Source organism: Juglans regia, chromosome 3 (assembly GCF_001411555.2).
Source record: "Juglans regia cultivar Chandler chromosome 3, Walnut 2.0, whole genome shotgun sequence".
NCBI classification, from domain to species: Eukaryota; Viridiplantae; Streptophyta; class Magnoliopsida; order Fagales; family Juglandaceae; genus Juglans; species Juglans regia.
In genome coordinates, this window is record NC_049903.1 from 17027640 (window position 1) to 17042638 (window position 14999).

General features: G+C 35.7%; 1 protein-coding gene across 3 annotated transcripts in view; it reads right to left on the bottom strand.

Annotated features, from left to right (window-relative positions):
• Window positions 1–2225: 2225 nt before the first annotated feature.
• The window catches only part of LOC108996942 (vacuolar protein sorting-associated protein 54, chloroplastic), a 36830-nt gene continuing 24056 nt past the window's right edge, over window positions 2226–14999 (bottom strand). For 2 of the 3 annotated variants that reach the window (XM_018972990.2, XM_018972989.2), the window contains exons 9-18: window positions 13898–14069; window positions 13724–13807; window positions 13210–13631; window positions 12764–12917; window positions 12421–12502; window positions 9291–9532; window positions 4824–4891; window positions 4295–4375; window positions 3896–4159; window positions 2226–2552 (exon numbers count right to left, since the gene is read on the bottom strand). In XM_018972990.2, coding sequence (XP_018828535.2) covers window positions 4021–4159; window positions 4295–4375; window positions 4824–4891; window positions 9291–9532; window positions 12421–12502; window positions 12764–12917; window positions 13210–13631; window positions 13724–13807; window positions 13898–14069 — 1444 coding nt within the window. In that variant the 3' untranslated portion in view covers window positions 2226–2552; window positions 3896–4020. Of the gene's footprint in view, window positions 2553–3895; window positions 4160–4294; window positions 4376–4823; window positions 4892–9290; window positions 9533–12420; window positions 12503–12763; window positions 12918–13209; window positions 13632–13723; window positions 13808–13897; window positions 14070–14999 lie in introns of those variants that run through there. The other variant, XM_035688405.1, reaches the window with a different exon arrangement.

Sequence of the window (14999 nt, forward strand, 5' to 3'; positions counted from 1 at the left end):
AGAGAGAGAGAGAGAGAGAGGATGTTTGTTGGTTGAAATCTAAAATTTTCAAATATTTAGGATCCAAACTATGAGTGCAACTAAAATAGTATCTCCACCATTCTTGAGGTCGAGGCTGTTCAGATCGCTTCTATAGACTATGACTAAACTCACAGTCAAAATATATTGTTTCCATTTTATCTTGGATGAATATGAAGAGGGTAAGGTTGGAACATCTACTACGATGGCAATAGTGGGAGACAAGCAAAGCCAATAAAGCACCTAGAGAAATGTTTTAGCCACAAAGAAATTTCACAAAAATAAACACAAACTGAAATTTGATGTGGTATGTTAGATTATAAAATTACTTTTATTAGAAAGTGGATCTAACATATCATATGAAACCATGTCAGCTTGTGAGTTTACTTTTGTAGAATCTCTTTATGGCTTTAGCAAGTCCCAAGCATTTGTATTGTTGAGCCTATTGTGATTTGTACATAAGTTGAAGGCAATTACTAAATTGTTCGAATAAGATATACCAGTCACTAATAAAAGGAGAAAGCCTGAGATTGATTGAATGAAAGAATGATTTGTGGGTGTGTCCATTTTGTCTTTCGGTTTACCAATTGCAGGGGCTATTCTTCTTCCAGTGAAGCAAAGTCGTTCGCTCTACAGATTGAACCCTAGCTAGCTCTAAGTTGATTGAGTCTAGTAAAAGACCAATGAGACTTTTGTGGTTCTGGCAATCCATAGGGTCAATAAATTGTAGAAACGAGGGGAATTGGCTTGAGGCCATAATGGAATATCGTATGTAGTGTAGAAGCAGGTTTTTTCTTTATCTCTATTCTTAAGAAAGCAGCTAAATATTAGAGAATGCATCATTAGCTTGACTAGGGGTGGATAACGTGACCCTGCAACCTGTTGCCCCACCCCCACCTGCTCGGGGCGGGGGATCAACGCCACAGATGTGGGGTCGGGTGGACCCGCTCGCATTTGGGGCCTAGGGGACATTTGTTGAGCCTTGAATCTAAAACTATTTTTTTTTTTTTTGAGTTATGGAGATTGGAGGAAGGTTGAGTTTAAAATGGAGGAGTTGGAGGATGAGATTGTGTCTTTGTGAACCGTGTGCTATGGAGATTTGATTGTGCATGTGTTTTGAATTTTTGATGTTGTGATTTTGTGTAAATTGGAACCATAAATTAGTTTAAGATTCCAATACTTTAGGGTTTCAGTGAAAGAAATGAGGATCTCCCTCAAACACTTGTGTTTAGATAATTTCTCATCATTCAAAGAACAAAGTTTCTTGCTCTTATTGTATCGCACTTGGACTGAATGGAGTTAGTCATGATATTTTCGTGAGGAAAATGCTGGGGAGACTAATGAAGTGCTTCTGTGTGTGCATTTTTTAAAAATATTTATAGAAAAAAAAAGTGGTGATCAACCTGAATCTGATAATCGTTGATTTCATTTTATTATTTTGATTTATATTTATTTTCTTAATTTCAAATTTAATTGTTGTAACAATGCATGAGATGGCGTCTACCTTCGTTCCAGAATGACTTCACCATTGGCCTCCCACCCCAAATGTCAAACAACTCACTTAGTAGTTATTAGTTAGTTCAACTGTCTTTAGCAATTCAGTTATTTATAATGTTGATATAATGTCCTTTTTATGTTTGTAATTATTTTCTCTTGATTTGTATTCTTGTAATAGGTTAGTTATTATTATTAATTTATTAGGTAGGAGTAATACTTCATAGTTCATTTTCTCTTAATTTGTATATTATTTTTATCATTGTAAATTCAGTTTTGTTTTTTATTTATATATTTTTTTATTAATTTTTGGGTTCAAAATGGCCCAAAATTTGGTTCCGGTACTTGGATGGGGTACCTTGCCTCCGCACACCGGGAGCAGGTGCCGGGGGTGAAAACCCCACCCTCGGCCAGTGCAGGGCAGGGGGTGGGCTATGCCACACCGTATGATGTGGGTAGCACCCCTAACCTTGACGAGCATGCAGCCTTATTGTGGAGTTTAAAAGAGTGTGATCAAGTGTCAAGATCAACCGAAAAAAGCCTCTCTTTTCTCTCCCCCTTGACTTGAGAGCGGGAATCAGGCTAATTTTGGCCACTTCAGTCCCAAACAAAGTTGCTCAACAACCTTACCAGTTCAATTTTCAACAGAGTGAATGAACATCATTGCCTGTAGACGAGTCGGAGTGGTCAGTAACAGTTTGGATCAAAACATCGGAAAAGGAAAAATTCCAATCAACGATTCAAAAAAGCATATGTAAGCTAAGCACGTAAAGTTACAACGATATATAACTCAGCCCCCGGAACAACCCTAGTTGCTTGTTCACTAAATCAACAAATCAATTATGTTCCACCTAACCCCATAATAACTACAGCAAGGGGAACAAAAACATTAAAAAAAAAAAAAAAAACCAAAACAATTATCATTACAAACCGTATATGAAGTGTGAGCATTACAAAACTTCTGCTTAGAAGACCCTTCCTGCCGCAACATGTTGATGGGATAAAGTAATTTATAAATCTACCTTAAAAGCAATTGAAACCTGGGCAAAAAAGTTCCAATCAGCAAGCCGACTTCAATATGATGTTGGACAAGAATAGTTAAGTGGTATGTAGCACAGATAAAAAGATCAACTATCCAAAGCATACAGACACAAGCACAAATGAGTTTCCTACTTGTTCCGAACCACAAAAGGACACAATACACCCAGGACGTATACAGTAAGTATGTAACCTAAAAAAGCAATGAGAAAACCTTCAGAACTAAGAGCACTAAAATTTCTGACCAGGTGCTCGGAAGTACTTAAATGTACAGCAACATTTCACATAAAAAAACTGCTCCCAAACTAAGACTATACCCAAAAACCTAAAACAAAGCTTACAGGTATTCACATTATAGATAATGCTAACAATGAAAACCTTAGAAAACATAAAACCAATACCTGGCAATATACAAAAACAGAAACATTGAACTAAAGTGAAGGTTGCTTCAAACCAAAAGGAAAAAGGAAAAGATCTAGTTATAAGAAATGTGAATGTCTCAACCCTCAAATGCAAATATAGCTATAATAACCCACATCACTTGGTTAGAAGCCATCTAATTTTAGAGGCAAATATTACTTCAAGACATGAATAATTACTACAACTAAACAAATTTGTTAGAAGGACAAAAGTACATGTTTCAAGCCCTAACATAAGATATCATAATAAACTGTAATCAGAATCTAAGATTGGAATGTCACTTTACAACATTTAAAAATTTGATGCATCATTATCATAGGCTTTCTCCATGTCCACTGTATTTTACTTAGTGCAGTCTAATTTTCTATGTTCTGAGCTCATGTCATAATTTTTTATTTTATAAGTTCGTGACATAAATTAATGATTAATATAACTATAACAGGGCAATATTGATTACATACATCAGTGCTTAATATATCGGAATTAAATAGAAAAAGGATCCGTCCAGACAATTTGGAACAACCAGATTATAACAGGTAGCAAAACAAATTCAATCCAATAAAATAAAATACAAACTTGATCTATCAGGCAACTTCTAAAGGGCAGTCATAGACAGTGTTAATGTTTGTGACTAGAATCTATCATGTGTGCTAGAATCATATCTGAAAATCCAAAAAAAGAAAACAAAATACCAAACAGAAGTATAAACCTCTCTTAAGTTTAAGATACTGCAGCGCATTAATCAACTTGGGAGCATAAACATTCATAGATGCATATGAACTTAAAAGGGTTCACATTTTAGCTATGATTTTTTTTCCTCTTTTTGTGTTCTCTCTTTTCTATTACACATTTTTTGCGAAAGGAAAATTAAATACATGCAACAGATATATTGTTTGACATTTAAAGAGTGTAAATGCCTTATTACCTCATTAATGTAATTGTACAAGGTAAATGTGTAGTCTGAAAATTGGTTCTGACAACCCCAAACGGTCCATTGAAATCTGGTAGCCTTCACCAGAAAAGCAATCAATTTGCTACTTATAATAACATCTATTGGCCAGCTTCGGACCCAAATCTTTCCACCAAAAATTCATCAAGTTTCCCCCAGTTTGGAGTACCAGAATTGCTCAAATCATCGGAAGGCAATGACCGAATACACCCAAGAATGTGTTTAACATCTAGATGCAGTCTGGTTAGACAGAAAAAGCTACCTTCTTAGAGAGTTCAAAAAATAGAAATATTGGTCTATAGAGACAAAGCCAGATACCATTGAAATTTAAACAGAATAGTATTTGATGCTCATGAAGAAGTTAGAAGGTCATACCTATTCTTTGCTTGTGGACTGTGGATATCTAAGCGTGAAAATGCTTCTGAAATTTGTGAATGAAAGATAATGACCACTTGCCTAAAATAGCACACAAAATAAGTAGTTCAGTAGCAGGAATTATATTGAATTTGTGCATATTAATGCTTTTCTCCTCAATAATTGTCTCAAAAAAATAAAAAGTCACCTATTTTCCTTTTTTTATTAGAGAGAAGATATTTGCAATTGCGAATTGTGCAACAACCGCATAATCGCTTTGAAAAATGAATAAAACATGGGACCCATATGAAAAAAATTAATTTTTTAATAGTAGACCCCACTCTTTTTCAAAACAATTACGTAGTGGTTACGCACTTCACGGTTGTATGTAGAATTACTCTTTTTATTATAGGTAATAGGACATTTTTCCTTACAAGTTAAAAGAGTAGGGAGGAAAAAAAAAAAAAGGAAGTTCACATAGCAGATTGTATTGCAGTTATGTGCATTATAAAAAGTTTATAATAAAAACTAACATGATGATGAACCTCACCTGAAAATTACTTGAACATCTACCTCGTGTAAAGTCCGAGATAAAACACGTTGAAGAAATCCAACTTCCTGGGGATGAGAAGAAGAGCTACTCAGGTCTAGTCAATTCACTAAAATTAGATCAAGCTAAATATAGTCTATCATAAACCCCCCCCCAACAAAAAAAAAAAAAAAAAAAAAAAAAAAAAAGAAAAGACTCTAAGAATATATACAGAAGCCAACCAACTTTAATCAACCTTAGATAATTGGTACTTTGTTTCACAGGAGAAATCTAGCAGCTGGGCAAGCAAACACAACTCAGAAAAAGTCACCCAAATCAATATTTTGTGTTCATTACTTCCTGATCAACAAATCCATTTTGGCCAAGGCCCAAGATCCAATTTAAAAAATAGCACCCTTTAGGTCCAAAGTTAAATATGGGCTTGCAAATTTCAATTCATGTGCCTGAGATCCCACACATCTGCAATAAGTTTTCACGGTATTCTAAATAATGACCACCAAGTCGATTCCTGGGGGCTGGGTGCAAAATTATGAATCAAAAGACCTTGTCCTATTGAGGCTGGACACGCTGACAATGGCAGATTCTCCCTCCTCTTCAGTATCACGCACATATGTACAAAACATGCTTCTAGAAATCTCTATTTCTTTGGCAAAAGCCCAAGCAGACCAGTATGTTTTGGCTCAAATGATGCTGCCTCATATAAAAATGAGGTGGAGGGTCAGGTTGTGGGATCACTCAAAGCATGGAACTTGGCATTAAAAAGGATAGAGTACGTTTAAAAATTTCCGCATTTACTTTGGTTTTATGGATGCAACATTCTATTTTTGAACTTTTGGTACTTTCGAGGCTTCATATAAGATTGAACCAGCATTTTGTTTTGGTAAGTAATGTAAGTTTAGTGCAAAGGGGTGCAACTCTAATACACAGGAAGAATACAAAACCATATATCCAACTAGCACAAAATGACTATTCACCTCTCATTTTAATTACTCATTAATAGCAGTTTGTCTCAAGGAAATGTCATCACGAAACTTTTAAAGAACCAAGGCCAAATATTACTAAAGAGCTAAATGTGAAGGCCGACTTCTTAATTTCATCTTTTACTTGGATTAACATACTCTAGATTCTCGAGGGTAATTTATAATACTCTTCTCTTACTTTTTTTAAATTAATAATACTCTTTTCTTGAATTTGGAAGTGATAGATCTTAACATGACAAAAGGTCCTACCATTGAATTTGAAAGCAATGATTGAGGTTTAAATAAATCCGCCTGGTAGATTACCTTTAGAAATCTAAAGGATCTCGATCCAAAAGCTGTTTAAATATGAAGAACAACCATAGTCATAGACACTCCAAATTATTGAAGAGATCCCCATGCCACAAATGAAGAAGAACTCCCATGCCACAAATGAAGAAGAAAAGTTCAGACATGCGCTAGAATGCACTGACTAGGTTCAAAGCATAACAAGTAGCTTAAGATTTTTTCTGTCTTTCACCCTTGAAGTCTTTTAAAATGAGCTTTTACTGCCAAAGTTGGCCATAACAAAGCATACTAACAGCTTCCTCACACTAAATGAACATGGCAACAGATCACATAGAGGTTGGGGGTCCTTCTCTAGCCACACTAGGCTGAGTATGGAGGATGGTAATAGAATCAGTTTTTGGCATGATGTTTGGGTTGGAGACACGGCTCTTAAGGATGCTTATCCCTCTATTTTCAGAATTGCACGGGAACAGGATGCTTTGGTGGCAGATTTGAGGGAAATTACTAATTGCTCACAGCAGTGGAATGTCAGTTTCATTAGGAAGGCACATCATTGGAAGGTTGGTGTCTTTGTTGAATTCTTTAACTTGTTATACACCATTGGAATTGATGATACAGTGGTGGATAAGCCTGTTTGGTCTCCTTCTAGCAAAGGAAAATTTTCTGTAAGCTCTTTCTATGAGGTTCTCACTACTCAAGCTAGTAATCATTTTCCTTGGAAGAGCATTTGGAGGAGTAAAGCACCTCTCAAGGCTGCTTTTTTTGTTTGGATTGCATCCATAGAGAAAATCCTGACCATTGACAACCTAAGGAAACGTGGGTTTATCCTTATTGATTGGTGCTGCATATGCAAAAATAATGGTGAAACAGTAGATCATTTACTTCTACATTGTGAGTTTGCAAGGGCCTCATGGAATTAGTTTTTCAGCAAAATGGGATTAGCATGGGTTATGCCGGGGAGGGTAGTTGACCTACTAGCTAGTTGGAGAGGGATCAAGGGGATACCCAGAGTGCAGCTGTGTGGGAGATGGCTTCCATTTGTCTACTTTGGTGCATTTGGAGGGAAATGAATGACCGAAATTTTGAGGATCGAGAGAGCTCTTTGGAAGAGTTTAAGGCCTAGTTTGGTTATACACATGAAACCATCCCATCCCAACTCATCTCACCTCATATAATCATTAAAACAAAATATAATAAACAATTCAATTTTTTCAAATTCCATAAAAAAAATTATAAAACTTTCACAAACTCCCACACAAAATATAATAAACAATTCAATTTTTTCAAATTCCAAAACAAAAATTATATTCTAACAATATTTTATTCAACTTTCAACTTTTATCTCATCTTATTAGTGTAACCAAACGAGGCCTAAGAGCTTTTTCTGGAAGACTTTATTTATGTGGGCCATTGTTAAGACTTTAATGGTCTCAACTTTCATAATTTCCTTGTATCCGTTTTTAGTTACTAACTAGGTGTAATCACATGTATACTTCCTATGTACTCGGGCAATGCGTATTTCAATATCAATAAAATATCTTCTACTTATCAAAATAATAATAATAATAATAATGTTGCCAAAAAGTGTTAGAATGTTGGGATGCAAAGTGGCTACTCTTCCTATGAAATACCTTAGACTACCTTTGGGAGCTTCTTTTAAAGCAAAAAATATTTGGGACGGAGTCGTAGAGAAGGTAGAGAAAAGGTTATTAGGTTGGAAGTGGCTCTATCTTTCAAAAGGAGGGAGAGTGACCCTCATTCAAAGTACCCTTTCCAATCTCACCCTCATTCAAAGTACCCTTTCCAATCTTCCCACGTATTCTCTCCTTATTTCCTATACCGGTGGGGGTGGCTAATCGGATTGAAAAGATATTTAGAGCCTTTTTTTGGGGAGGCACGGGTGAAGATCATAAATTTCATCTTGTGAATTGGCAAAAAGTGTGCAGTCCAAAGGAAACGGGAGGATTGGGGGTGCGTAACTTGATCACTTTTAACAAAGCCCTTCTTGGGAAGTGGTTGTGGAGATTTCAGTTGGAAGGGACTTCGTTGTGGAGAATGGTTGTGGATCAGAAGTATGGTTGTGATTGGGGGGGTTGGTGTTCCAAGGAGGGTAGGGGGTCGTATGGAGTGAATCTTTGGAAATTTATTCGAACGGGTTGGATGGTGTTTGTAACACATATTAACTTTGAGGTCGGTGAGGGTACAAGAGTTAGATTCTAGTTCGATGAATGGTGTGGTGAGAGAGCTCTTTCTTTAGCTTTTCCAGGTGTTTTTAGATTGGCTGGAAATCAGCAGGCGCTGTCTCAGAAACGCTGTGTCGAGCTAACAGTTCAGTGCATTGGAATATGATCTTTACTACAAATGCATAGGATTGGGAAGTCGAGGAGATAGCAGGTTTTTTCAGCTTGCTTTATTCCGAGAGGGTTGGTGGTAATGGTTGTGATAGAATGGTGTGGAAACCTTCGGGGAGCAAAAAAATTTCTGTTAAATCCTTCTTTAAGGTGCTGTCAAATTTTCAGCCCATTGTGTTTCCACGGAAGGGTATTTGGAGAGGTCATGTGCCTTCCAAAGTTGCTTTTTTCACTTAGACAGCCGCCTTAGGTAAGATTTTAACGGCTGACAACTCAAGGAAACGGGGGATGATCGTCATGGAGTGGAGTTATATGTGCAAGAACAATAGTGAATCGATTGACCATCTTCTTCTACATTGCGAGGTGGCAAGGGAGCTTTGGGATGGCATACTTAGTAGAGCTGGGTTGTCTTGGGTTATGCCCAAGAGTGTGGCAGAGCTCTTAGCTTGTTGGAATAGGCATCATCATAGCCCTCAACTGGCCGCGACGTGGAGGATGGCTCCTTTGTGCTTATTATGGTGTATATGGATCGAAAGAAATGAGAGGTGCTTCAACAAGGAGAGAGCTAGGGGGGAATTATGGAATTTTTTTGTCCTTTCTTTGGTTCAATGGCTTTCAGCTATAGTTTTAAAGGGAGGGAATGTTCATGAATTTTTGCTTTCTTTTCAGCTTTTTAGGATGTAACTAGGTGTCTCCTTTGTATATTTCCTGTGTACATGGGTTTTGCCTAGTTTTGATCAATGAAATTTCTTACTTATAAAAAAAAAATTAAATAAAATAATAATGTTGCCAAATTTGGATCTCCTCAAGTTCAAGTCATAAATGTAAAAAATCTTAGCAGAGAAAGTTACCTTGGTAAGGGCACGGGCAAATTGACTGGGCTGTGGGTCTGAATCTTCAGGTCTATTCCAGCTCTCGACAATTTGAGGCAAGCCACGCAGATGAACCAATAACCTTTCTCTCATTATCTGAACAAGTTTTGTATGTATTTCATCTCGGTGAACTTTGAAATCCTGAGCAACTCGGTCAATCTCTGATACCAACAATGCTTTCCGTGTCTCTGGTACTTTCAGAAAAAGAATCCTCCTGATATCTTAGTCCAGACACAAATAAAATAGTCATTAACTAGTGAAATTTTTCTTCCAAACACCATTGGTACAAACAATGAAATTTTCACAGTCAACATGTTTATCAAAGGAAAATGTCCTAAAACCAACAATAGTCAAAGATAAATCAAAACACTAAAGTCAAAGTTAGCATATTGATAAACAACCAAAGAGCACGCACAAGGTTTTGTCTCATGATTGAAAATAAAATTAAATAGGAATGCCACAAACTAAGCCACATCATTCAGAATACATCATTTCAAATTTCATCATGATTCACTAGACATAGAGCTAAGAGTACGTTTTGGAAAATCTAATTTCTTATGTAAACATTTTTATGTCTCACTGAAGAAAGTTTTATGACATTAACGTTACAAGTCCGAAAAGGTTAGTCTCTCACACCTATATGCTCTTCACCTGCCAATTTGACCTAAGCAGATCACTAGCTGTACGTGACTATGATGGTAACATTTTGGTGGTCATTAATTGTGGTTTTCTTGATCTATATATTAATAGAGTTCTGTTCTTTCCCAAGTTTTCTCAATCTAATAAGATTCTGTGCTCAATCATTAATATAATAATACACAAGAAATAATACGCAAAACACAAAATGGCCATAAAAAACATAGAAAGAGCACCTATAAGATATTTTTTTGATAAGTAGAAAGAGCACCTAAAAAATATGGCAAGAAAACCATCCATACTTGATATATATCTCTTTTTTTTTAATGGTAATAATCCATACTCGATATATATGGGATTTAAGAGGGATTCTTGTATGCCTGGTTTTTGCCCACTACACATGTTGCTTTCAGCTTTCATCAGATGATTATATTGGGTTACACAATGTAGGCAGACTTGCCCACCCTGAAACCCTCCTTGAAAAGAATTATATTTCTTCATTTACAAGTTACGATATAAACAGTTGTATGTGGAGCTAAACAGGGAATATAAGGACCTATGAGGAACATGAAAATAATATTGAAAGTCAGCTCCGCTACAGTGTCCTGGTAGGATTAGCTTAAATGAAGAGAAAATAAGAACACTATAGACTGTCAAAGTTCCATGTCAATACTTTCTATTTTATTTGTTTGGATAGGCTAAACTACATTTTACCCGCTTGAACATTAAGGTTGCCACCAATTTGGTCCCTCAAAGTTTCGAAACTTACAACACACACCTTGAAGCTTTTAATTGCTATATATGTGATCCTTTTGTCAAGATCCATTAACTATTGGTCAAACACCGACGTTTTAAAGCATCCCAATGTTTTGGGTTTAGCCTTATAATCAGCTTGTTGCTTCACCATCATTATCACCACAGGAATCAACCAATCATAAATATACCTATGCTTCACTGTTTTTTTTTTTGATACGTAACGTATGCTTCACTTTTGTATTAGGATCCTATTAGTTTTGTAAGTTTTTTATTTCATCTCTGGATGGAGCAAAAATGCTGATATTTTGTGGCTTCATATTGTGGGCACCACAAGGACATGAAGCCCACTTTCCATGCTCTGGTCTTCAAGTTCACCAAAGTTGAGTTCATAAGATCAATGTCAATGAATTAATTACTTCTTTTAATTTATTCCTGTACAATCCGATTATACAAGAGATGAGTCATGAAGGTCATATAATTAAGCTGTTGATTATAATTATGAATTATTGATTTCTTTTTGCTTTTTCTGTGTTTGGTTTCTGGGAAACAAAATGCTCATAGTTGAGTGGGTTACAGGATATGGCCCAGGAGTTTTAAGTACAAGAAATGCTAATGTTTTTGTAGTGAGGAATGTGAAGTACATGGCCCTCCAAGCTGCTATTAGATGCATTTATGTTCGTATCTCATTTACCATATATTTGATTTGTCATTATAATTATGATGATGAATATTTTACCTATAAAAAAATGATGATGATAAAGCAGAAAACTAATTTCAAACAATTTTGAAGTGGTGTTTGTGAGTTTCTAAAAGAGGAAGAAGAAAGCGAGGCTTCAAGTGAGGAAGAGAGGGAAAGGAGCTGGGCTGGAGATAAAAACCGAGAAAAGCATTGAAATTTTGAAAAGCAGCTAAAACGTCATTGTTTTGGGCACTAACAGGCCTAATGGTTAAAGAGATCCAGATAGAAGGGCCAAATTGCCATCAATTCAAAACTTCTAAATGTTAAAAGACCAAATTTGCAAACAAATTCAAAGTTAGGAACTAGGATGTATCTGAGGCAATGAAATTATGTCAGCAATTTCAAAGATGACAAAAGTCCAAACCCATTTTTTTAATCCTTCTTTCTTTCTTACAATTTTTGTGTGGAATGCATAGGTAGTAATAGAGAAATATGACAGTGGGACCTTGGTTGAGAGAAAGGCTACAATGTCAAAAAACTTTAAAACGGAAAAGGTCAACATTTAGGGCATTTAATAGCAAAAGGTTAACTAATCCTAACATAAGCGTCACATTGACATCATTCAAAAGTTCAAGAAGATAGAACTGCATGTTTTGAAATTTAAAGGAATAAAATATATTTTAGCTTTTACATATTAATATGATTCAAAGGAGCTAAAAGTGGACACTGCAAATGGATAAAAGAAATATGAAGAAGAGCCATCAACAAATTAAAAAGACCAAACCAGCTCCCCCCCCCCCAAAAAAAAAAAAAAAAAAAAAAAAAAAAAAACAAAAAATAAATAAAAGAAGAAGAAAACACAAGCATACAGGCAAAATCAAGGCTAGAAGCGTAGAGTAGAGTTCAAGTTGTACGGTGCTCTGGAATAGAAACTATTTGTTACAAGAGTTAATTATGCTTGATTCATTTGGATCAAATTTCCATAAAACTGCCAGAAACTTCACAAAAGGAGAAGCATTTTAATTTGGTATCACCTACCGGGGATAGTAGCATATGTAAAACCAATTACTTGACTTGCCAAGGCCAAGTGTTTAGAAGTGATAGACTTCAGACCAGACACCTGCCATACCATTTCGAGCCAATTAAAAACTAGAACAATGACCACCATCTAAATTGGGTTACACTGAAAGCATCATAGAAAATAGAACCAAGAATCAGACATATTAGAAAGAAGATCCAATAATTTATTTACTATAAAAAAGGCAATAAGGATGAACATATTTAAATATCTACAAATGTCACCAGAGTTCTCAAATGTCAATTTCAAAGAGAGAAAATTTGAGAATGCATAAATCAGCTATATACAGATCAAAATTAGTACCTGCATGGCACCAGCACCAAGAACAAGCTGACATGTTCTTGTATTGAAAAATTTTAAAATTTCGACAACACGATGAACAATTTCTGAAGATAGTGCTGGCAAATAGTTGTTCATATCAGTATACTCCGACAATATCTTCAGCAATATTAAGCCGCTGGAAGGCAAAAAAATAAAGAAACAAAATCACTGCTAATGATAGTAAGTTTTTATGTGAAATTAATGTTACAAGACAAGGATCTCAATATTATAAATCAACAAACAATTTCACCTAAAAGTGAGTTATCATACAATATGAAGCAGTGCGAACAACACAGTAAGTCAACAGCACTATAAAAGACAAATAGATGCCACTAACTAACTAAGCATAAAACTGCAAGTATCAACAATATGTGGACTACCGTTAAAAGTAAAGAAAATAAAAGAGAGAAAGAAACAAGAAAACTAACCAGTTTACCATGTGATAACCAACACCTTTATACATAAGAGTATGAGAGGCAGATTTTCCATGCTCCATTTTACTATTGTTATTATGAGCCGAATAAGTTGTGGTATCAGCTTTATTTTTTCCAATGCCCTGAGCCAAAGGAATAGATTTCATCTCTTCCGAATTCTCAATAGATATTCCACTAATCTTAGTCTGATCAATTTTCTGTTGAGATTTCAGTGGTCCAGTATCTGTAATGAGTGAACCATCATTGTTTATGATCACTTCACTAGAGCTTGTTTCCACATTATTTTCAGCATGATGGGGGTTCTCAGAAATCAATTCTTCAGAACCAAAAAATGAAGCGACAATGGCCTGAAATTCATCAGGAACATCGACTTCCACCCATGTTTCTTGGTCAAGCACTGCCTTAATTTTTGCCATCTACAATAGCAACAAAATATTTAGTCCAACAATTGCACACATATAGTCCAGATAAAAAGACTTAATGCAAGTAATCATGTTCAAGAACTAACGCGAGATTCATGCTGGAATTCGACAAAGGCTTTGGCCTGAGACTGCAGTGTTCCACGTATGCTATATCCCAACCTTCCACCAATCTGTTTATGTTAGCAAGATCAGCATCATAAATATAAACAGAGGAGTTTTATCTTTCAATTATATTATAATATTAAGATGTACACCAATACCTTCTCTGTAGCGGTTATAAACTCCTGGGTGATGTTGTATATGCTTAAAAACTCCTGTAATCTCAACTTAGGATGAAGAAGAGCACGGACACCTAGGAGCTTTGCCCATCTTCCATGAGCAGCATCACAAGCTGCAAAAACAGCTTCTGTGTTCTCCCGCAATACATCAGCCCTGTTTGGGGATTACATTGGTTCAGAGTGTTATATTCATTTGGCAAAGCTTTTGATACGAGGATGGGATAGAGTTAAACTGAACACTTGATAAATGAGCCACCAAGATAGATAACAACCATTTAGGTTGGAAATAAGGTCTTGAAAAGACCAATTGGAAACCGGGTTCAAAGCCTATGTTGTAAGGTCTCGCCCAACAATTGCCACAAGGGTACTGTACTATGACAAGGTAGCCATCAGTCATGTAGAAACCAGTGCAATGACATGACAGCTCTCATGGTTTGATACGGAAAGGATGTCTTTAATCTGGTTAAACGTTGGATCCGTGTAAGAATTGTTTGCATTCAAGGGTTTGACCCTTAGACTTGAAGGGAACATATCCCCAAGACCAAGGCCTTTACCACTTGCGGCAACCCCTTTGGTTTTCAGGAAATACCATAATATCCCAATTACTAGTTACTTAGAAACATAAAAGTGAGTTTATGATCACGAGAAGAAGCTAGAACTTTTGGGATATTATTACGACGATGATGAGTGCTCTTGTGTGTGCATATATATGTATGTATATGTATATTATGTATATTATATATATTTTGTTGTCTACATTTGTGAATAAATATATGTTACAGACAGCAATTCAATTTCACACCTATTAAATGTGCAAAAAAGATATGTTATCAATTTTGATAGGAATAAAAACAAAAGATCACAGCATATTTCTTGTTCACATTTTTTTTTCATGGAGAAAACTACTGATTGAAGGGAACTTGGGGGAGAGTATAAAAAAAATAAGAAACACATGTTTAAGTTTGAAAAAAGCGCACCTTTTGGATTAAAAAAATGCGAGATTTTTAGGTTTTAAAAAAAAAAAAAAAAAAAAACAAACAAACAAATTGCACAAGTATCTAGAGGCCAAAACTTTGGGTTTTAG